Source organism: Cynara cardunculus (assembly GCF_001531365.2).
Source record: "Cynara cardunculus var. scolymus isolate 2C chromosome LG 14, CcrdV1, whole genome shotgun sequence".
Lineage (NCBI taxonomy): Eukaryota > Viridiplantae > Streptophyta > Magnoliopsida > Asterales > Asteraceae > Cynara > Cynara cardunculus.
This window is the reverse complement of record NC_037541.1, coordinates 3,406,600-3,432,581: the sequence shown is the minus strand read 5'-3', so window position 1 is coordinate 3,432,581 and position 25,982 is coordinate 3,406,600. Positions and strand designations below refer to the sequence as shown.

The following is a 25,982-nucleotide window of genomic DNA, read 5'->3' as shown; positions in this document are numbered from 1 at the left end:
CCACATATTGTCCTTCTCTATCTCTGCTTCTCGATGTACTCCTTTTTTGGTTGATTCAAAGTTCAAGCCTACTTATTGATTGATGTACTTGATTAACTCCTCCATCTCTACTCCTAGATCTGTTTCTCGGTCTTGGATTTTGATGTGGGCGTCTGTTTCTTCATATTTATTTCAATTTGCTTCCGCTTATGTATGATTTTGTCCTTTATGCCATGTTTATTTCAATTCACTCTGATTTTAGGGTTTTGAAAATTTGTCGTCTGTTTCATCTTCGTGTCATCTTTCTTCTTTTCTATTAGGTCTTTTGGATATGTAAAGAGTATATTATCTCCATCATCAATCCTTCAGCCCCTCCGGTAGAAGTTTCGGAATATATAATAAAAAAGGAAATTGGTACCTCTGCTCTAAGAAGCCCAGATCTCTCTTGACAGAGCCTTATTTCCCTGAGCAAAAACACAACAAACTAGAGTTGTGGTTCTTATGATTAATGAAAAAAAACTAAGAGTAAAATGGTAATTTTTATTGTTCAGACAGTCTATTTAGCATGACAACCGAACAATAATTTACTTTAACTCATATAGGCAACTTTATCTGAACAAACAACTTAGTCCATACAGAGCTTAATGAAAAACAATTGAACAACCCTAAAGGTGAAAATAAAGGTGAAGATGAAGGATGATGAATGTAGATCGATGAAGGTAGTTGACACATAGGTGAAGGGCCATGTTTTTTTTTGTCACCTAACACTTATTCTATATATATATATATATATATATATATATATATATATATAACAATTTGGATGTTAGATTAAAGACAATGAAATGCTCGTTTATTGTTATAATTTGTTTGACTCCAATTTTGACTGCACTTTACTATCACATATCTATACATCTATGTTTTCATTTAACGATTGTAATCAATATTAAGAAAAATTAAGACAACATTTTAACACATTTCCCAAAATTAGAATTAAAGCAACCAAGAAAACTCCTTGATTCTAGGAATAAGTGACATTTCATCAAATCTTTGATGTAAAAATAAATTATATCATAAAAACAAGCATTTTATTTAATTTTATATACACTCACATCAATAATTTACTTGTTTTGTTTGTAATTTACGTGTGAATAATATATAAACTAATGTGCATCTTGGCTAAAATGTGAATGACTTTATATTAATATTCACATGTAAATATGATACTACTATATTTATTGTGAATCCACTTTTGTTATTCCTTAATTAATAATTTTGTTACAGTATAGTTGATATTCACATGTGAATATGTTACAAGTAAAATTGAGTATTTATTTATTATACATGTGCGTGATGCCGTTCATATCCACACGATACTCGAACATCATTTTACATTTGATATTCACACTCGTATAGTATATAAGTTTATCCGCATATTAATTGAATAAATGTAAATGATTTTATATTAGTTAATATTCACAAATGAATGTGGTACTAACTACAATATCTATGGAGAATGCATTTTCTTTCTCGTTCTTAATCAATGATCCCATTGCAGTTAAATTTGTTGATATTCACATATGAATACGTTATAGGTCAATTTGAGTAATAATTTATTGTACATGCATGTTATGGTATAAAAGCTACATGTCTTTGCTTTCAAAAACTATTTTGAGTTTTTTTTATTAATATTATAAAGACTTCAACTTTTCTATTAATATTGTAAAGACTAGACTTAGAAGAAAAAGTAAATAAACTTATACATTAATTTGTCTTCTACATGCATGAACCGGTCATGCATGCCTTTAATCATGAACCGACTTATCTCCCCCCTCTTCAATTCCCTTTTTAGCAATCTTGTTTGGTTTCGAGTTGTCTTCTTCTTTTTACAAATACACCCAGTACCTGGCAGTGAGAGAGCTGCCAAATTAAGCTACTGTATAGGGTTCTGCCAACCATTTTCCATTTACAGCAACAATTGACCTTTCTTATTAAGTTTAACCATCTGGATGAGCTTAACCGTACCTCCATTAATCTTATGGGGTTTTAAACTTAACTAAGAGTCGTGTAAACGAGTGAAACTCGTGACATCATAACGCAACTCCGAAAATCTAACTAGTTTAGTTACTCTAGCTTAGTCCAGCAAACCCATATATGCAAATGCAACTATATATATATAAAGCACGTGTGGTTTTGTGTTGGTCAATTCTTGCAACAGTGCATTACCCTTTTTCTATTTAACGCAATATTTAAATGACGTCGACAATATCTTTATGTCGTCTTTTGTACGCATCCAAACACCTATACAGCATTATAAATATTTGTCGGATGACAAGATCAATTCCTACACTTGTTAGTAATAACCTAATCTTGAAATGGCTTCTTCTTCGAAACCATTGCCACGGTGCCATGAGAGCCTTAAAGAGCTTGCAAAAGAGCTTAAAATGGAGGTTCCTCACCGCTATGTTCAGGAACAACGTGAACCCACCTTTGTCTCTAGTGGCTCTTTGCCTTTGCCCTCTATTCCTGTAATTGATATGAATGATTTGATCAAGATTGTTCTAGGATCTGATGATGCTGTGGATGAACTCAACAAACTACGCTCAGTCTGCCATGAATGGGGAATCTTTCAGGTTAATCAAGTAGCTCAAACTTACGTTCTCTCTCTCTCTCTCTCTCTCTATATATATATATATATATATGTGTGTATATATATCTATATATATTGCAGATGACCAGAAAGTTGAATTCAACTGCAGTTGGTGAATCATGGAGTTGACAAATTGTTGGTGGAGAAAATGAAAGAGGCGATGGTGGAATTTTTCCAGATTCCGGAGGAAGAGAAGCTGAGATACAAGTTGAAGGAAGGTGAATATGAAGGGTATGGTCAAACGATACTCCATGATCAAGATCAGAAGGTTGATTGGGCTGATCGCTTTTATATGATCACCAATCCTCTTCATAGAAGAAAATCCAACTTACTTCCCCAGTTTCCTTCATTACTAAGGTCTCTCTCTCTCTCTAAGTTTGTATATGTGAAAAAGCCTCTCTCTCTCTCTCTCTCTCTATATATATATATATATAGACTTGGGATCATGTGAGACCAAAGGTTTTTCGTGAGACCCGTAAGACCAATTCTCAATCCTTGGATTAGATTATATATATAGGTTAAAGAAAGAAAAAATATATAGGTCAAAAATACCCCTTCAAGCTTAAAGTTTAATGATAATTTTTAACCATTAGATCAATAACTTATAAAGTTGATCAATGAACATAAATTGGTCTTATGGGTCTCACGAAAAACTCTTGGTCTCACGTGAACCCAACCCTATATATATATATATATATATATATATATATATATATATATATGGGGTACCGTTCAAATAAAAACCACATAATTTGTACAAACCGTACAAACTTCATTCAACTAATAATAATTTTTCATTTTGTTCATTTTTTTGTAATTATGAGAGGTTGATTAATCATTTTTATTGTGGATGATGTTAATCATGAATATTATCATCTTCATTATTTTAATTTTAAAGAAATACATGAAACAGTTTCATTAATTTTAGAGAAATACATGAAACAGTTTCATTAATTTTAGAGAAATACATGAAACAGTTTCATTAAGTAGTATATGAAACAATTTCATAACCATATATGAAACAACTTCATCAAAAAAAGTATTATATGAAACAATTTCACAAGATTAAACAATTTCATGAAAAAATTTCATAAGATTAAACAATGAAATCGACGAATGAAAGTAGTTTTTACTGTTTTTACAAATTGGAGTGGTTTTCATTTGATCGCTCCTCTATATATATATATATATATATATATATGTTTGTTACCGTATATTTTTGTTACAACAAAATCAACTTTTCAGGACGTCGAATAATATTTTAGTGTCTTAATGAACTCCACTTAGTTTATAGGATCAAACAATCGTATGACCGTTGTTAAATAAGTTGATGAAACGTTTTTTAGACATTCTAACACATTGAGGATAATTTTAAAATAAAACATAGTCTCTTTATACAACACTAGAAGAGTACTCGCGCAATGTAGTGAGACACATCTCGAGTTTAATGTTCTATTTTATTATTTGTCTCCGTCAATGTCATAATACGATTTTATGTGTTTTTCAGAAAGCAATAATGATTTTATTTTTAAATAAAATATAAACTTGAAGATATCATAAAATTTTGAAAAAAAAAAATTTATCAATATAAATATCAAATCAACTATTTAAAAGTTCTCAGTTTTTATGTAATTTTTTTAGTTTATTTTTTATTATAATTTAATTTAAATTTAATAATAAAATAATTTATTTTTTGTTTAATAATATAAATTTTATAAAGATAATAAGTAAGTATCGTTAGAACTCAATCATTATCCTAATTGTATTTCAGATTTTTTATATTTAAAATGAGATGTTTGTCATGTATTTGATTATGTTTATTTACGGTTAGTTATACAAATTAAGATATGGAGCTTTAATAAGTTGTACTTACGCACAATTTACTTATAATCTTGAGTTTTAAGTAATATGCATTAATAAACAGTACGTTATGCATAAAAAATGGTTTTTAAATTTTTTTTACCAAATGCTTTATAATATAGTATAGATTATTAAAAAATATGTCTTATAAGGCAAAAGCAAAGTGTTTTGTTCATATGACTCTTTTCTCAACAAAAAACTAATAAGACACTTTAGAAGTGTCCTAAAAATTGGTTAGGATGTCCAAATACATCTTAATATCTAATTGTGACATATATATATATATATATATATATATATATATATATAAAGATACACAATTGTTTGACCATATAAACGCAAGTCCTATAAAACAATCTATTAAGACATTCAGATGTTTTTAACGTCTTATAAAGCCGCGTTTGTTTTGGCTTCCTTGTATCTTTAACTATCTTCGATTCTTTCAATAGAGATACCTTCGAGGATTATATGCAAGAGCTGCAAAGGCTTGCCATGACTTTGTTCCATTTAATCGGGCAAGCAGTAGATATCGACAAACAAGAGATGTCGGATGTTTTCGAAGATGGAATGCAATCAGTGAGGATGACTTACTATCCTCCATGCCCTAAACCGGATCTAGTTATCGGCCTTACCCCTCACTCTGATGCTGCCGGCATCACCATTCTTCTTCAAGTTAACGACATCGAAGGTCTGCAAGTTAAGAAAGACGGCATATGGATTCCTGTAAATTTCCTTCCAAACGCTTTCGTCGTAAACGTCGGAGATGTTCTTGAGGTTAGGTCTCTCCTTCACCACCTCATATTCAAGAAAACGATAACCCACCAAAATATGAATTGAAAAGCATATATAAAAAGTGCAAAATCGACTAATCGACAAGTTATTTTTAGATGCAAGTCTTCAACGTGGGTATACATTTGATTCCCTTATGTTAGAAATCAGGTCGACTACTTACTTTATGGTTAGGAGTCCATCTCAAATAGGTTAAATGTTTGACCCAAAACACATATGATTAAATGTTCTATATTGATTAACGTGTGTTGTGAATTTTATAGTCAAGGTATACAACGTGGTTCAGTTTACATACTCAACCACTATAAACTTATTATGGAAATATATATTTGGTACCTACCACATGGTTCAACCTGGTGGGACGTCCCAAAAGAGAAGAGGATTGAACTTGAATAAGGGTTGTTTACCAAACGCTTACCTGGATAAATGAACATCAAGACATTTTATCTTAACGGATGAATATAGTAAGGATAAAAAATCTTACCTGGTAAGAGCGAGACAATGACCAAGAGTCTTACTCGGTAAGTGAGGGCGATGACTCTTACCATTGTAAGCGCTTACCGGGTAAATTGTTGCATACGATACCGTTTTGGTGGACTAAAATCTTATAGTAAACGACCCCTAAGCCAAAATCCAATGGGGTATTTGTACCATGTATAGCATCCAAGAATATCAATTCGATCTGATTGCTAAAAGCTAGGAATTCTGGATTTATTATTGTGTACGGCTATGCCAAAAATTAATTCAAAAGATTCTGTTTGTAAAATTAGAAGACGGACTCCCGTGTTTGATTTTAGAGAAAAGTCAGACAATACGTAACAGTGTCAAGATTTTCCAAAACTTATTGTTTTCATCTTTATAATTGTGCGTACTCGTGCTTGATAATAAGACATTGTTGTATCATTTGTTTTTCTTGGATTTTTGTGTTTTGTTGTTTTGTATCACAATCGTCAACACAACCTTGACTTGGTTAAGGTGTAATCGAGTTTTAATTGTCTAATTGTATTACTTAATCTCGATAATGCATAGGTCGGAGTTCAAGTCTTTTATGCATATAATGTATAATATATATATATATATATATATGTTGTATCAAAGTTTATAATGTTTTGGCAATGTCGAACCAACACACACCAAATAAATTTTATATGTTCCTATGGTTGGTAGTTTTAAACTCAAAGTAATTACTTTAATGAGTATGCAGATAATGAGCAATGGTGCATACAACAGCATTGAGCATCGAGCGACTGTTCATGCAACTAAAGAGAGGATTTCATTGGCCATGTTCTTCAATCCAAAGTTTCAAGCCGACGTTGGACCTGCAAAGAGCCTCTTGAAGAACACAAGAAACCCGCCATTGTATAAAACACTCGTAATGGAGCAGTACCTCAAGGAATTCTTTTCGGGCAAGCTCAATGGAAAGACATTTCTCAAGAAAATGAAGATTGAAAATGAAGAAGCCTGTGAAACTTGATAAAAAGTTCCAATTCATAATTATATATGTTAATCACATATATTACTTAAAATTGAACGATGCGTACATATGTTCAACATGGTATTTATGTGAATCCTGTTTATATATTGCCATTGGTCTAAATTATTGGATTATAAGCTAGACCTCTTATATAGGTAGTTAATATGCTATTTATTATGGTTATTAGTTAACCGTTATGGGGGCTTAACTATCAACCTTGAAAGGGTGTCTTGAAAGGTTGTGATGGTTCGTTCTATATTATGTATGTATTCTCAATGTATTGATGTTGTTGCATCTTATATGTATTCTCAATGTATCAATGTTATGTGTATAATAATATTGTGAATCTTCATCTATTTACAACAAATTGGTATCAGAGCCACGTCTCAAAGCTTCAAGTTTTGAAAGTGGATTACAAATACATCCACAATTACTGAAGTTAAATGGCAGGAATTACTTTCACTGGAGTATTCAAATGTAAGTACTATTTGAATCGCAAGATCTATGGGAAATTGTAGAAGATGGAGTAAGAGAACCAGGAAATCCCACACCCTTAACTGCACAACAAACAACCATGTTAAGGGAAACAAAGAAGAAGGATAAGAAAGCATTATTCTTAATCTTTCAAGCAGTAGACGAAAATATTTTTGAAATGATCTCTTCGTCTAGAATGTCAAAGGAAGCTTGAGAAATTTTGTTGAAATCATATAGAGGGGAAGAAAGAGTGAAGGTTGTGAGATTACAAACATCAAGATTTGATTTCGACAACTTAAAAATAAAACAAACATAATCCATTGAGGAGTATTACAATTGAGTTATCATTGTATTGAATCAAATGCGATTAAATGGCGAAACCATCGAAGATAGGAGGGTGGTTGAGAAGATATCTCGTAGTCTTACTGGAAATTTGAATATGTTGTTGTAGCTACTAAGGAATCAAAAGATTTGTCTGATTTCTCTTTAGAAGTTCTTCTAGGCATGTTGTAATCCCATGAACTAAGAATAAAATAGTTCGAATCACCTACTGTGGAACATGCATTCCAGACACAGTCATCTTGGGAAGCAAGTTCAAGCAACAGGCAGAGGAATTTCGAACAGATTAAGGAAGATCAAAATATAAGATCTTTCAAGGGCAAAGGCCAAGGTAGACCACTCTCCCAAATAAAATATTAACACTATGAACAATTTGGTCATATAATCAAGTTATGTGAAAAAAAGCATTGCAGAAGAGAACAAGACATCCAGTTTCATGCACAAAGAAGAAAGTAAAGATGATGACTCCATGTTCATGCTGCTTAATATTCAAGACTCACCACAAGACGATTTATAGTATGTCGATAATGGATGCAACAATCATATGACAGGTAACAAAAAATTGTTTTAAATTTGGAAGATTCAGTTAAGAAAGATGTTAGAACCAGGGACGATAAAAAAACTCAGTGTTTTGGGGAATGGAGAAATTTACATTAAAATTAGAGATAAAGAAAAGAAGTATCTAATGTGTTTTATATGCCTAGGCTGAAATATAATCTCTTAAGTGTGGGACAACTTGTTATTAAAGGCTATGATTTGCATTTTAAAAAATGAACTTTGCAAGATAAGAGACACTACAAATGCTTTGATTGGAAAAGTGAACATGATTTCAAACAAACTGTTTCCTATAAGATTTGACTTTAATCATTTCTTCTCTCTTAGCATGAGTTCAAAAGATGTCTCCTTGCTATGACATCATAGATTTGGACATGTAAATATTGGCGCCTTAACCTACATGCACAAAAATGAGATGGTACGTGGTTTACCAATTGTTAACATTATACATGAAGTATGTGAAGGTCATATGCTCAGGGGAAACATTCAAGTGAATCATTTCCCATGACAAGACTTGGAGAGCCTTAAAACCCCTTGCATTAGTACATTCAGACAGTTGTAGTCCCATGAGAACCATGTCTATTGGAGGAAGTAGGTATTATCTTACGTTTATAGACGATTGCAGCAAAAAGGTTTCGATCTATTTCCTTAAAGAAAATTCAGAAACCTTTAATTGCTTTATCGCATTTAAAGCCTTGGTTGAGAACCAAAGTGAACACGGGATCAAGTGTCTACAGTCTAATCATGGAGGAGAGTATATTGGACTTAATATGCAGAATTTATTGAAGAAAAATGGAATACATCATCAACTTACAACTAGTTACACACCCCAAAAGATTGGGGTCACTGAAAGGAAGAATAAGACGCTCATTGAAATGGCAAGGTGCATGTTAAAATGTAAAGATCTACCTGATGTATTTTGGGCTGAAGCCATTGCATGTGCTGATTATTTGATCAATAGGATATTAACCAAAAGTGTGTCAGAGAAAACACCCCAAGAAGCCTAGAGTTGTTATAAGCCTAGTGCAATTCCTCTTAGAACATTTGGGTGTATATATCATGCTCACGTACGTAGTCAAAGAAGGGGAAAACTAGACGAGAAATATGAAAAGGTGATGCTCGTAGGATACAGTAAAAATGCCAAGGCATACAAGTACTATAACCCATTGATAAAGAAGGCAATCACGAGCAGGGACGTGATCTTTGATGAAGGTAAAGCATGGAATGGACTTACCTATGATAATAAAAGTACGTGCATTATTCATGAAGATAATCACGAGCAAAATTGTTTAATTGATGAACATGATCAAAGTATCACATCCTCTCCAACGAATACTTCTTCTCCTGTGATAGAATGGTGAACTTTCTTCAAGTTCTACTGATACGAACTTGGATACAAACTCAGAAAGTTCCTCATCGTCTAGTGTACAAAACAAAAAAACATGAAGTCGGATAGTTGTATCAAAATACCCAGAGATTGAACCTTGATGATGTAGAAGACTTTGCAATATTTGTTGATGTTGATCCCTTACATTATGAAGATGCATGTCGTAACAAGAAATGGTGAGATGTTATAAATAGTGAAATAAATTCAATATTGAAGAACAAGACATGGTAATTGGTTGAATTACCCATGGTACAAAAATCTATCAGTGTAAGGTAGATCTACAAGACTAAGCTTAATGAGAAGGGTGAGATAGATAAACATAAAGCCAGATCAGTTGTAAAAGGGTACAAGAAACAATATGGAATAATCTATCAACAATTCCTTGCTTTTGTTATCATACTTGAGACGATACGACTTATCTTAGACCTTGTTGCACAGAATAACTGGAGTATCCATCCAATGGACGTGAAGTCAGCCTTCTTAAATGGCTACCTTGAAGAGGAATACAATGATCAACCAAGTGGGTATGGAAAACAGGGAGAAGATCATAAGGTCTGTCACTTGAAGAAAGCCCTTTAAGGGTTAAAATAGGCTCCAAGGGCCTCGTATAGCGGGATCGAAGGATATTTTATAAGGAATGGATTCATAAAGTGCAATTATGAGCATACTCTCTTCATAAAGAAAATTAGAAGTATGCTACGCGTGTTCTGTTTATATGTAGACAACTTTGTGTTCACTAATAACTCACATCAAATGATCAATGAATTGAAAGAGTCAATGAAGGTTGAATTTGAAATGTCTGATCTAGGACTTCTTCATTATTTCTTGGGTATTGAAGCAAAGCAAGAAGATGGTAAAATTTCCATCTCTCAGAAACGTGAAAGATCTTCTTGATAGATTCAATATGAGTGATTCTCTCTCTACATCAACTCCGATGGAAGTTGTTCTAAAACTGACTAAGAATGATATGGAAGAAATAATTGACTCTAACTTATTTTGTAGTCTTGTTGGTTGCCTCATGTATCTTACAACAACAAGTCCCGATATCATGTTTCTCGTAAGTTTGGTTAGTCGATTCGTGTAAACCCCTACAAAAAGTCATTGGAATGCTGCTAAACGTATGCTAAGGTATGTTAAAGGAACTTTAAATCATGAAATCATTTATACTAAAACCCAGGACCCAAGTTTGAAAGGCTTTTGAGATAGTGGTTATGGGGGAAACTTAGTTAATAACAAGAGTACGACGAGTTATATTTTCAGTTTGGGATCAAGGGTTATATCTTGGCAATCAAGAAAACAGAAAGTAGTTGCCTTGTCCTTTATTGAGGCATAATACATGGCCCTCTTTGCGGCTAGTTGTCATGCTCTATGGCTTAGAGGTATTTTAGAAGAATTGGATGTTCCTCAAGGTAATGCAACAAAAGTTTTTTGTGACAACAGGTCGGCCATAGACTTAACAAGAAATCCAATATTTCATGGCAAAAGTAAGCACATTTATATCAAGTTTAACTTCATTAGAGAGCTTACTTAGAACTTGGAAGTTGAAGTTGCTTTCTGTGGATCAAAAAACCAAGTTGCTAACATATTTACCAAGGCTTTGCACAGTGGAAAAGTTTGTAGATTAAAGAAGAAACTTGGAATATTGGATTAGGTCTGACTTGAGCCATTTTAGGAGTAGCTAGAATAGGCAACAATTTTTTTTGTACCCTTCTTCTCCTTCTAAAGGTTCTTTCAATGTCCGAATCTAACTCAAAAATAGTCTCGTAAGGTATCCTTGGCATAAACCACTAAAAATAAACACTTTATGGTAGAATAAGCAAATTTTAAAGTAACTTAAAGATAAATCTTTTTGGCTAAAAATCCCCGGCAACGGCGCCAAAAACTTGGTGTGGAGGAAACTATACCCTCAAAAGGCAATAATAACAAGTAATTCATGCAAGCATACATGGCTTACAAGTATCGTCCAAAGCAAGTATCGTCCAAAGAGAGTCACAAAAATTAACTTTAAAGTGAGATTTCATAAAAGGGTTTTTGGTAGCAATAAAGCTTCAGAGAGAAAATATCTTTGTGAGAGTTGGTAACCAAATACTGAAATGAAACAATAATCAAAAGATAGTATGGATGCAAGATCAGGTTGAATTTCAGCAATGAAGTGTATATTGCTCTATAAATAACTCTTTACAACACTACTGGATTGAACGACCTTCCAAAGAAGTGCAGATTAGACCATATGTTGGAAGTACACTTGGTGATGCATCAAACCAAACTAGTACAAATCTTGCCTTTCTTTCCATATAGTTTTGCAACCCATAAGATTATGGCGACTCTTTATAGCCTCTATAACATACTTAGTAAAAATATTTGTATTGTCTTAATTTTAAGTCCAACTCATCTGAATAAAATAACATGTGTCAATTTGTCAAAGATTACCAGATGAAATATTAGTACCACTTATGAATAGCGAAATAAATTGCTATTAACAAGAAAACATCAACTAACACTTGGCGTAATCTCACAACCTTCACTTACACCCATACTAAGGTATTTAGCCTAGTATGACTGAATGTAAATGTTTAAAGGTAAATGATATAAATGAAAATGACTGAATGTAAATGACATAAGAGTAAATTCTACACAAAAAGTAAAGAGAAAGCTGGAAAGGTTGTTGTAGTAATTGATAGTGATGAAGAACACTTAAAAGTACTTGCAAATTAATATAAAAAGTAACAAGGACCCAAAGCTTAGATGAATATTTGTTCCCGATGATAAAATGGAATTGTTCCAAGTGTTACAATTGTTCAAAGGATTGCCCCCATATATATACACTACCAAGAGGGAATCAAAAGAACTAGAGGGTAATACCCATTAGTTATTAACCAGTGGGTAAAAGAAAAGATGTCTTAGTACACAAGATGCTTTAGTACAAAAGTTTAAGGTATCTTTGCAGTGACATCTTCCATTTAAATCGCCTTCTATCAATACTAGAAGATGCCTTTCTTCAAAACTTGACTTTTCAATTTATTCAACGGGATTGAGCCAGCTATGCCAATATCCAGTGTTCAGTGCTATAACAATGCTCATGTTAGCATTATACTCACCAAATTCACAAAGAAGTGTCATTCCTGCATCCTAGCTCCACTAAATGTAAAACCATAAAATAAGACTAAAAGTGTATGCTTTTACACACTTATCAAACACAAAATACAAAGAGCAACACGAAAAGATATGCAACAAAAAATAAGGCAAGAAAAAATGTGTTATTTACTTGTTAAAGTGGTCTTTCTCTTAGACAGAGAGTAGAGAGAGAAGTAACTTCTTGGGTAAGTTTTTGAGTGAAAAAGAAAATAACTGAGAGGAGAACCAGTTAGCTATTTATATCCATTTCATTTAATGTAATTCAGAAGTTACAGGACACGTGACAAGCTTTTAGAGAAAAACTTGTCCTTTGCTACAGTATACAGTTCTTTTGGGTGTATATCAGCAGTTCTCTTTCATAAAGTAGGTAAGCACGTTTAGAGTAAAATGAGTGGCCCCATACTATACTATACTTAGAAAGGTATGGATTTGTCTTTTGTGTGTAGAAGGACAAGACAAAAAAAATCTTGCTCGACAAGATTCATTTGATCGCTGAACACTGGAATGATGTTGACAGTGTCATCAGTGTTTACTGAATCTTGCGCAGACTTCACACTTGTGTAGACGATTTTGCTAACACTGAAAACCACTTCAGATCACGAACTTACTGGTCTCTAATCTTTAGCTTCTGTCTTCGACATTGCTGAAGGATCTGTAGTGTGAGGTTTTTCTTCTTGAAGTATATCGGTCTCTGAATGAATTACAATAAACTGAATAGACTCAGTGAAGATCGTTGAAACTGAATGAGAGAAATAACACACTTCGATATATAAAAAGATCATCATCAAATCATTGAGAGAGAGGATCAACAATCTCCCCCTATTTGATGATGACAAAGCAATATAAAAAATTGCTTTAAGTTACATCAGTAAGAAAAATATTTTAGTAAAATACTTGTCCCTTTTAACTGTTTTGGATCTTTTTCAGTGATACGATTTACTTATGAAAATTTACTTGAAGTTGTAAAGGATTACAACTTCAAGGATAAACTGACATAATAATGATAATTGAAACTAAAAGCATATTCACAGACTAGAAAGTTGTCAGCGAATGTAAGAGTACTGGAACTCATAAATACTTGTCCCTTTTACTCTTTTCAAGGATATTCTTCAGTGATCTGATGATTTCATTGAATATTAAACAATGGAAAATATTACAAGTCTTTTATTAGTATTGGTAGACCTATTACATACAGTTTGTTGATCCTATCTCTCGTTGATTTGATTATAATCCCTTTTACCTATTTGAAGTCAAATCTTACAACCTGGAGTAGGAATAGAAGAAGTCAAGTCTGAAGACTTGGTTTTTGAGGAATGAATGTTTTATCCGATGAAAGCTTTCATTAACAATCCTTTACAATTTATGTCTAGTCTAAATGAAAGTTTACGTCTTCCAGTATGTTATTCAAGCATATTTATGTATCTTTACTAATTTATTATGTCTTATGTAATCTGAATTAGAAAAAAGGAGGAAAACATAACCAAAAAAAATCTAGAAAAATCCTTCAAAAGGAAAATGGAAAGATCAAAATGAAAAGAGGCAAAAAGAATCCAAAAATGGATCACTGAATTTATGACTTCAAATATATTTTTCGCTTATGAGTTTTAGTACCATTTTTATCATTGGTGTAATTCCATTTTGCTTGTCTATTTGTATTATTAACAAATAGGTGGAGATTGTTTGTCTCAACCATTTTATTTGATAATAATACAAATACATATGTTCCAACACTTAGAAGAATTATTGATCATAGCCTTAAAATAGATATATCCCATAAAAGCATTTGACATTTGGATCTAACATTAGTTATCTGAACTAAGTTCTTAGAAACCGAAATTTAAGAACTCGAATTTCAATATTTAAGATTAATATTCGGGTTTGTCACTTAGGACTTAGTGTTTGGCATCAAATCTCTAATTTGATGTTTCTTCATCCCATCCCGATGATACAAGGATGCTCTGATACAATTTATAACACCCTCAAAGCCAAAGCAACAGACTATCTCAATAACTTTGAATCCAACTTAAAACAATGGTGGAAGTTATTGGTAGCTCACTACTTGGACTTATAAGGAACTAAAAATTCTTACTTTCAATCCATGTGGGACGAGTTGTTACAATTATTCAGTCTTGATTTCAGAAAAAATACTCTAAGTCTTTTGTATTATCTAAATCTTTACACTTCATAAATAGTCTTGCTAGAATCCGATGCATAACTTATGTTTCGAAAAGATAGATAGGATCTTTTCTTGTGTAAAAGTCTTATAATTATTCATGTTAATCCAAGAACAAAACTCCTTCAACAAAATCGAAGACTAGTTTCAAGTGTGGTGTAGATCGTCGCCAAAGTGGATTGGATTGTCATCTAGCTAAAAGAAAATCAATACAAGATAAAGTCAAAAGTAGTCTGACAAATTACTACTTCTCTTCTTACTCTTGCAGTTGATAGCAAATTTATCATTAGTCGGATTGTTTAGGATCAGGTTTTAGCTTCCTAGCTTCCACAAAAAATCAGTGATTCTTTGTTTTCAATAAACATACATGATTAAAAGTGAAGATTTGTTGTGTTTATATTCAACCCTTCCCTTTTTCAAACATCTTGTGGTAGTCATTACCATTCCAAGACATACTTTTGCATATAGATTTTTAGAGATAATCTTAATAAACCTTGTGATTCGTCTCTATGAATTTTTTAGATGACTGAATCACAAAAGACATAAACTAAAAAACGCATCTTGAATCGAACTCAAACGTAAGCTAATAATTTTACACTCACAACTTTTCTAAATCGAGACATACCTGTTTCAAAAATTTACATATATGTTTAAAAATCTGTAGTAGAACGGGAACAGACTAAAATCCAAAATTGAGAAATACTCAGAGATTGCTTAAATTGATTAATTGAAAGGCATTGAGATTACATAGCTATTTATACTAAAGAAAAACCTTAGTAAAACATCAAACGTAATTCTACTCTAACTAGCCAAGAAAGTAAATAAGCAATATACAATAAATTAATCTTGGCAAAGCATTAACATATACAAATCCTAATTTGACTAAATAATATTTAAAGGAAATCCCAATTATCTAGGAAACAAAATAAAGTAAAATTAATAAACGTGTTCCTCGTCATTCCTTCTCTCATGAAAAGAACTCGACCACGAGTTCTCAAGTGTAAAGTCCTTCGTAGGATGATATTTGTAGATATCGACCACATTGAAGGTTTTGGAAATAGTCATATTGTTGGGGAGGTCAACATCATATGCATTGTCATTTATTTTTCGCATTATATTGTAAGGGTCATACTTCCTTGGTTAAGTGATGGTGCTTTTTACACAGCTTCAGACATGTGATAATTAGAACCAAAAGCAACTATACAATATGGCTCAATATCGTCTTTTAAGTAATAAAGTGGTAAGATACCGATTATCGTCCACGGAGATTGGAAAAGTTTAATAAAAGTCTAACAAAAGAAATAGTTTTAGATGAAGAATTTGAAGAAATCTTTTGTGGATTAGAGTAATACTACTAGAATAACATATTAAAGGAAGCAACATAGGTGTAAGACTTGTGATGAGACATAAACACAAATTACAGCAGACCAATGTTGTGCAAATGCTCTCAGCATGTAGTTGACAATAACAAGTTCCACCATGTATTTTGAGGAATATCCCCTCAGACTCCAATCATTGCACTATATATTGTTTAGTTTTCAACCAACATATCTCTATGTAGTATTAGAATCATTGGTAGTATTAAATGGTGTCCTCAAAATATATGGTTAAACAAATCTCATTGTTAAAAATCACTCTCTTGAGTTGATTCTCATATCATCCAAGTAGATGTGTTCCAAGAGGCTTATCTATGAGTCCACTACACTTTAATACTTTGATAATTGACCAACCTGTCAAGAATTAATTAATTAAAAAAATATGGATAACAAATCTCTTTATTAACAACTTTCTCAAGTCTACTTCTCATATTATTCAAAATTGACGTGCACTCAAGTATCTTATCTCTAAATCCACGACACTTTTAACACTTTTCAAAGTGATCAACTTGTCAATAAATATCATTGATTTTATAAAACTTGAACTGAAATAATGGAACATTGTTATTGTGAAACAATGTCCATCTATCTTTGGTTTAAAATATCACCATTTGTCTCACAATCAAACTAAGAAATTAGCTACTAATTACGGAAAGTAATTGCATGGAAATGTAAATACCAGTAAGTGCATAAAATTGATTGACTAAAAGTAATTAACAGAAATTCAAGAGCAAAATGTGAAGACGTTAAGCGTAATGAAGTAAAGAAAGTAACAATGCTATTGAAATGTTGTAGAAACAGAAAGTATGATTCAGAGTTCAATAAAATTATTAACATTATATTAACGCAAGAACATAAGCTAAAACACTTGAAAATGTAACGCACAATCAGTTTAGAGCTGATTGGATCTACTCTAAAGATTACAACCCAACACCTCTATTTATCTACTAGAGGGGCTACAATGTAAATAAAGAAACTTAGGGACAAAATTTGATTGAAATCAACAACCTGATTTGTTTGAGCTTAGCTCCAAAGGTCAAAAGTACCAGAAGGTTTCAGGTTCAAATCCAAGGAGGAATAAAAATCCCCTTGTGGCCACGGAGGTTCAAATGCGGTGACTATAGGCTATCTGCAAAGCAGGTGGTCGCCCTAGGATTAGTCGGCTCGCATAGCGGGTTGGATATTCAGGTTAATAAAAAAAAGTACAATAAAACTTAACAACTTTGATCCTCCTAAGACTAAAAGTACAACATCAAATTTGTCTTCAAAAGGCCTTTAGATCTTGATCTTCAAGTAACAAAAGGTCTTATTTCATGCATGTTCCACGACTGAATGAAATAAGCTCTCCAAAAAGACCATGTAGACAAACAAATCAAAGTTGTAGAAATGCTGGCAGTGCAAACATCCTATTCAAAGGGTGAAAAATTAACCTTCTATTGGAATAAAACAAGCAAAGTCACAGCATTTAGCTTCATGACAGAAAAATTGGAAAATAAGATAATAAATTACTCAAAATTGGGACATAGAACTAAAATAAGCTATCTTATAAGAGAGAAAATGAGTGTTTATGCATTGAATATCCAATGCACTAAGCTTGGTGTACGTAGCAACAGAAAATTGTTCCTCATGGTAAGCCATAATGTCGTCCCTCGTGGTAGACCAGTTGTAGACCATAACATCGTCCCTTACAGCTCAAAAGTCTTGGCACGATCGATGTTTGTCTGTCCTCTATCGTTGTCTTATACTTGGTATTTGCTTGAACAATCTTTAATCGTATTTAGGTGTGTCTCTTGCATATATTATGTAGCTTCCCCGAAAGATCAAATAAATCTACCACCTATTTGGGAGTGGTTTTTTAAACTATCAAGATTGGCTCCGCTACCAAGTGATGCAGGACGGAAACAGAGGAAAACTCAAAATTGAGAAAAATTCAAAGATTGCTAAAACTGATTAATTGAAATGTGAATAAAATATTGAGATTACATGCCTATTTATGCTAATGAAAAAAAAACCTTAATTAACTAGTAAAGCATTAAACCTAATTTTACTCTAACTAGATAGGAAAGTAAATAAGAATTAAACCATAATTTAATCCTAGAAAAGCATTAAAATATATAAATCCTAATTTAACAATAATAATATTTAAAGGAAATCCTAATTTATCTAGGAATTAACAAATTTATTCCTCATCAAAATCCAACATTTTCTCTTACTTTAAACAGGTTTTAGAAAACTATATCTCAATAAGAGTTTTAGATTAATGCCTTGTAATTCCAAAGAATCTTATAACAAACTAATTAGGATTAAAAACAGACTTCATACGTAATTTTGGATATCGTTGCATTATTCTCGTATAAAATAAGACCAGTTTCATAAAAACCCTAATTTTAACCAACTTAGCATAAAACTTACAGTTTTCCCATATCATAATGATTTGTAGTAAATATCACCAACTTTATGACAAGTGAGCGATATAATCTCTAATGATTTTTAACTTGACGGGGTTAAAATTGGATTAACATGTTCAAGAAATATACGTAAAATAACTTAACAAGACAAAAAAAAAATTAAATTGTCGAAAATAAATAAACAACCAACGTTATGTCAAATTCATTTACTCTTACAATATTGTCTCATAGTATAAAGGATGGTTTTGAATCAATAGATCCAATCTAATTAATTTAATTGTTCAATATAAATAAACGATATTAAATTTACGGGTCTAAAACCAAATAAATTATACCAAGTTGGTTTTAAAGTAATTAAATCAATATTTTATTATTAACCTGGATATCCAACTCGTTATGCGAGCCAACTAATCCCAGAACGACCATCTGATTTGCAGATATCCCGGAGTCATCGCATTTGAACCTCTATGGTCACAAGGGGATTTTTATTCCTCCTTGGATTTGAACTTGGGACATCCAGATACTTTTAATCTTTGGAGACAAACTCAAACCAATCAGATACAACCCTTATGGTTAATTAAATCAATATTAACCATCTCATATTGAGCAAAACCTCTATAACTCAAAAAGACTATTAGTAAGGACCCAAATGTCAAAGAGTGCAATATAAATATTAATAAAAACAAGAAATTTAATTATATGATTATGCATATGCCCAAATTCAATTAAATTACATCAATAAAAATAATTGAATAACAAATTCAAATTCAATTAAGTTTTTTTCTAAAATCTATGATACGATAAATAAAACAAATAAACCCACACACCCTTCTCATTTTTGGTGAGGTTTAAACTCTGATCTCCTTGAAAATCAAAGACTCGCATACTCATTAAACTAAAGGCCCTTTGTTAAATTCAATTAAATTGAGATTTTTTAAAGTAAATTAGTTGGCCAACCTAGTTTAATATCAATTAATCCATGAATACTTACATATGATAAATAAATAAATAAACAAACAAATAATTACAAAACCATATAGATAAGGATTAGAGACTTGAGAAACCCAAGGGATGGAGAGGCTTAGCCTCTTTTCAGTCAGGACAAAAGAGCACCGCATCAACGATATTCAAGAAATTTGTAGAAAGAGATTGTCGTTGTTTTATCAACAAATAATATATATGTCTTGTAGTTTAAATGTTCACCACAAATCAAGAAAAAAGAAATGGAAGCTAGCAAGTAGCAAACATAAAAAGGAACTCTTAAACCACAACGGTGGTGTTTGGTTGGTTTGAGCTTGGCTCTAAAGGTTAAAAGTATTTGTAGGTCTCAGGTTTAAATCCAAAGAGAAATAAAAACCCTCTTGTGGCCACGGAGATTCAAATGCGGTGACTCCGGTTTACAAGTGGTCACTTTGAGGTTAGTCGGCTCGCATAGAAGGTTGGATATTCAGGTTAATAAAAAAAAAAGGAACTCTTAATGCACTCTCGCATTTGTATTTTTAGAGGTAGGTTCCATATACAACATGTTACTATAGTCAATAATCAACTTTTCATCTAAATAGTTTTAAATACTTTAAAACTGTCGCATATGTGATCCTTAACTACATTTTTTTACTATGGTTGTCGTCATAGATGGACTTAGAAAAATTTTAGGTAGTAGCACCATTCGATTATAAAAAACAAAGATATGAATATTTTCTATAAAATTTATTATTAGCTTGTTGGTTAGTTCATTTTTTTGGTATGTGAGGTCGTGTGTTCGAGTCTTTTACTATAATAAAATCCCATAAACATAATTTAATTATAAAAAATCCTTATAAACCGATATTTGAAATGGCTTTGATACTAATTGTTTGAGTATAAAGTCTAGTAATAAATATTGCACATGCTCGAATTGCGGGTGTAAACTTGAAACCATAAATGTTCAATGATCCTAAACTAAATTGGTCCAAGAGGATACAAAAATATAAAAGAAACTATGTACCTGATTTCGTTGATGATCGGTAGAGTGTGTTCGATCGAATGGTTATTCCTAATTGATTCACATTACGTTGCATGTAGATCAAAGTATTTTAAAGCTCTATATTCAGTATCGTGCATGCTTTAGGGACTTAATCTCCTCATATGCATAGGCCACCGAATTAGTAACCGCATCCCCTCTAAGAAATTCTAGTTTATCTGTAAGTTCAAGTTCCTAGTTGAAGATAAACACTTATATTTTAAATTAATCAGGTAATTATAACTCAATGAATTGGTGATATATATCCAAATAGGTAACCAGATTATAGTTGATATAGAGCTCTCTTTAATAAGATCATTGGTTAAATCAATTATCTTTTAATGTTATACAGATAATATCAAGGTCGAATTATCGTCAACCACTACAACAAAATCGGGTTTATAGGACACTCTCAAATTCTAAGTGTCCTAATAGACCACTTTATAGGACTTAGTTTATAGGACCAAAAAAATAAAGTGTCCTATCTAAAGGTGTTGTAATAAGTTTATATGACGTTTTTGGCGTCATAATAAGTTTTTTATGACATTTTTAATATAAAGTGTCCCATTATCAACTTTATAGGACACTATTTGAAAAATTGTCCTATAAAAAAATGAGTTTATAGGACACTTTCTCAAAAGTGTCCTATAAAGTTGTTAATGTGACATTTTGTATTAAAAATATCCTAAAAAACTTGTTAAGACGCCCAAAAACGTCATACAAACTTATTACAACACATTTAGATATGACACTTTATATTTTGGTCATATAAATTAATTCTTATAAAAAGGTCTATTGGGACACTTTGAGATTGAATGTGTCCTATAAACTCAATTTTATTGTAGTGAACACACAACATGCTTTTAGAAAGTGAAAGTGTTTTTAGGGTCTAAATTTGCAATCAAGGACTTGAGTAAGCTTAAATACATCCTTGAAATAGAAATTTGTAGATGTTAGAGTCTTTGTTTGTCCAAAGAAAGTATTACCTTGATTTGTTACACGAGTTTGGCATGTTAGGTTGTAATTAAACCCATTAATGTTTCGATTGAAATGAATTTAGTTGTTACCGACAGTACTTGGTGCAGATGATTTGTGTTTGATTAGTTTCAGAGACTTGTTGGTAGTAAGGTAGCGTTTGGTACGCATACATGATTGGACAAGACTGGACTGAACTTAACAAGACAAGAGGGTAGGACTGGATGGGATTGAACTGGACAGAACAAGTGTATATCTGGTGTGTGGTACGACTAGGACTAGACGGAGCAGAACTAGACAAGTTACCCCCAAAAGTTATTTGATGATTTTAAATATTATATAATAGTTATAATTAACACAAATAAAGTAAATTATTAGTGAATTTAATTTATAAATATTTTTACACAATTTTCATATAAATGAATACATACATATATAATGATACCAAATTTGAATGAAAATTTTGATATAATTGATGGTAGTATTAGTGGTGGTGGAGGTAGTGGTGGTGTTGAGGTGGTTTTGGTAATGGTGGAGGTGGTGGTGGCGACGGTAGTAGTGGCGGTGGTGGGAGGTAGCCGACGGTGATTATGGAGGTAGAGGCAATGATAGTTGGTGGACGACAGCGGTTATAGAGGTCGTGAAGATGGTGGATTGTGGTGCTAGTGGCGGTTGACAATGGTGAAGGAAGTAGTTATGGTTGATGTAGTGAAGATAGTTGTGATGTTGGTTATGGTGGAGGTGAGGTGGCAATTGACGGTGGTGGTCGATGGTCGACGGTGGTTGTGGAGGTCGTGTATGAGGTTGTTGTAGTAGAAGAGGAGTTGGAGGTGGCCAACGGTGGTAGTAGTGGTGCTGACAATGGATGGTGGTGGTTGGTGGCCGATGGTGGTTGTTGAGGTTATGGAGGAGGTTGTTGCGGTATAGGAGGAGTTGGAGGTGGCCATCGGTGGTAATGTTGGTGGTAATGAGTGGTGGTGGTCGGTTGTGTATGGTGGTTGTAAAAGTGGCAGTGGACAGTGGTAGTCGGTGGTTATGGATGTGGTGAACGAGGTTGTTGTAGTAGAGGAGGAGTTGGAGGTGGCAAAGGACGGTAGTGGTGTTGGTGGTCGACTATGGTAAAGGTGGCGATGGACGATGGTGGATGGGGGTTATGGAGGCGGTGGAGGATGTTGTTGTAGTGGAAGAGGAGGTGGCCGCCGGTGACCGTCGGTGGTGGCGGCGGTCGAAAGTAACGGTGATGACCATTAAAACAAATAACATTTAAGTTTATATATCAAACTAGGGTAGATTGGTTATATTTTAGTTTTTGTCTCATTCTTGTCCTATCTTATTCCACCTATTTTGATGGAACAAGAAAAGTCTCTTTTGTCCCATACTGTCCCACCTTGTCCTAGTTCTTGTCTCTGTCTCATGTCATGCCAAACGTGGGACAGTGAGAATTTGCAGCCTCATGTGTGCTCAAAGTCTGTACAGGTTCTGATATAGAATTTGTAGTAAATATGTTGTCTAGATATCAATTAAATCTGAGTCATGATCATTGGGTAGCTGGAGAGAAAGTATTGAGATATTTGAATAACACAAAGAATCACATGTTAATTTACAGAAAATCAGTAAGGGAAGGAATTTGAAATTAAGGGATATGCATATGTTTCTTATAAACAAGACTTGGATGACTTAAAGTCTTGTTTCAGGTATGTTTTTATGCTTCTCAACGTCTTTGGTTCCCGGCTTTGATAGCTTATTTCATATTTACGATGAAATTTCCACAATCGCACCTGCTCGCCGCTACTAAGAGGGGCAAGATTTATGGCTTCAGTTGTGGCTAAGCGAACTAGTCAGAAGTGCAATATCAGGGAAACACGCAAACAATCACGGTGACATCAATTTTCCAGGAAGAATACATCGTAGTTTATGAAGCAACATCACAAGCTTTATGGTTAAGGAACTTTGTTTCAAAACTAGATTGATAAAATCAATTAAAAAGCCGATAACCATTTACTGTGATAATGCTTCAGCGGCGTTTTTTGCTAAAAACAATAGAAAAACATCGCATTAGAAGAGCATTGATGTCAAATATTGTTCGGTTAGAGAAAGTGTGGAAGAGAATGCAATCCAAGTAATCAAAATTGGAATGCAAGAAGCAGCTTGCTGATGCTTTCACCAAAGCACTACCAATACCAGTATTTGTTAAACGCTTTGGAAACATGAGAAAACGGTTATAGCATACCCTATAAATACAGAGCATTGGTGCGTGTTGAGTATGTAATCGATCACATAGAAAATCTTATTTGCTTTTTGATTCTTAAGGCTTACCCAGAAGAAGATCAAAGCATGGAATCTACTACAACCATATCGTCTTGTAGGTTCTAATCGTATTTAACACACACACGCTTTGCATTCAACAAGAGACATATACCATGATTCAAATAATCAAGACTAACATGGTTTTTCTTTGAAATTTCAAGGGTAAAAGGACTACGACTCATATCTAGATGGTGAAGCATTACTGGTGATAGTTAAATATTACAGTTTAGCCGATATTTTTGGAATATATACGAATTCAGTTGTATTCATAATTTCTTTTTGTAGTTTGCGAGCAATTTTAGGCTTCTTTTGTTGCAGGGTCTTTTAATTGCACGGTTGGATACTTATCCATTGAAGGATTAATTATCAATAAGATTCGGGATTTTAGATTTTTCTCGCAACCAATTTTACATAAATATCTATAAATTTTGGAGTTATTATTGAGCTAAAAAGTGGCAAGAAATCTAGAAGATAGTTGATGGTAGTGTATTTTATTGATTAAGTAGATTGTCTTCTATTTAAAAGTGTGAATGCTTTGTGTTGGTTAAATGTGCATAGGAGATACGAGGGCTTTGTTGTGCGCACCATGGCATTGACCTTGTGCAAAGCAAATGAGAAGGCACTTTCAGCCCACATATTTTGATATCTACCATGCATATGTGTATATATAATATATATACTACTTTATAAATCAGATTTATCAAAAGTCTTGAAAACAATTTTTAATGCACAAAGTACTATACATTTATATACAAAGTCTTAAAAACAACTCATAATGCATTAAGTTTTACTACTTTATGCATTCAGTCTTAAAATCTCTTAGGGGTTGTTTGTTTACCTTTTAATAGTTTCATTAAGAAACAACATTTGAATCATTAAGAGGTGAATCTTGTTAGACAAAAAAAAGTCTGCCTCTTAATGGTTCTAAAACCCTCTGAATTATTTTGTATCCTAAGTCTCCCTTAACCATTAAGCGTCCTGATTTCATTGTAAACAATTACCAAACAATTATATTTCATTTTGCACTATATCATGAAAGTCTCGTAATCATTCTGAACTAAACCATTCAGCAATTGACAAACAACCCCTTAATCCACAATTAAAATAACATATAGTACAAGTTACCAATGCACATTATTACATTTTCTTTTCATGTTCCCAAGATATTTTTTACACCTTTCACTCATGTCCTCTCATACCTCTATGTCTTATCTTCATCCCCTAAGGTGAGATTCAAACCGATATTCACCACGAGTTATTAAAAGTTTTCTCATTCATCTCTCATTCAATTGCTCTAGAACTCTCGGTCTCGCTCTCGAATCTCTTGATTCTTTGCTCTTGGTGTAAATCGAACACATTTGTGTAGTCGTTTAAATATGTTGAATTTTAAAATGTCGTACAATTTTTTTTCATCGACAGACTGTAATTGGAACCATAACTTTTATTTATTCAAATTGTATTAATATGTGAAGACCAAGTATAACTTATATCATCGTTAAATCTTCTATAATAAAACCAGTGAAACTTCAAAATCGTTAAAATTCACGGCTCCCGCCGCATTACACAGGTACACAACTAGTATATATACACACGAATTGTTTTCTTTTCTTTTTCTTTTAATTACTGTCTGAAAACAAACTTCTAGACATTTAATGCAAGTGATAGAATCCAAGTGAGTTGTTCTACTTAGCTTTTCTAACAAATTACCCCCATACAAGACTCTACTTCGGGGCACGATGAGTCATTTACGAATTGAAGGTACAATGAGGATCCAAAAGTAATAACATCAAGTGAAAAATACTGAACTAAAGTTTTCGCTCTACAACAAAATCGGGTTTATAAGACACTCCTAATTTTTAAGTATCCTAATAGACCTCTTTATAGGACTAAGTTTATAGGACCAAAAAAATAAAGTGTCCTATCTTTTTTTTTTTTTGGAACGCAAAAGAGCACTTTATTGAGAAAGAAAGAGGACTAACAAGGTGCTAGTTCCTAACAGAGTACACGGCATCAACTGGATTACATATTCATCTCTCCCAACTAAAAGACTTACTAACTTTCCCTCTACATCTTATCCAATCATACGCTGTGAATTGAATATC

The 25,982-nt window shown here is 32.7% G+C and overlaps 1 protein-coding gene across 1 annotated transcript; it reads left to right on the top strand.

The window, feature by feature from the left end:
* Positions 1–2,355: 2,355 nt before the first annotated feature.
* LOC112526774 (codeine O-demethylase-like) lies at positions 2,356–7,086 on the top strand. Its single transcript, XM_025137191.1, has 4 exons — positions 2,356–2,612; positions 2,739–2,986; positions 4,939–5,263; positions 6,483–7,086. Exons 1-4 carry the CDS (start codon positions 2,424–2,426, stop codon positions 6,750–6,752), a joined length of 1,032 nt encoding a protein of 343 aa, XP_024992959.1. The 5' UTR covers positions 2,356–2,423; the 3' UTR covers positions 6,753–7,086.
* The last annotated feature ends 18,896 nt before the right edge of the window (positions 7,087–25,982 follow it).

Coding starts and splice junctions, on each gene's coding strand:
- LOC112526774 (XM_025137191.1), top strand. CDS start 2,424: ATGGAGGTTCCTCACCGCTATGTTCAGGAACAACGTGAACCCACCTTT. Junction 2,613..2,738: donor ATGAATGGGGAATCTTTCAG/GTTAATCAAGTA, acceptor ATTCAACTGCAG/TTGGTGAATCATGGAGTTGA. Junction 2,987..4,938: donor CAGTTTCCTTCATTACTAAG/GTCTCTCTCTCT, acceptor TTCTTTCAATAG/AGATACCTTCGAGGATTATA.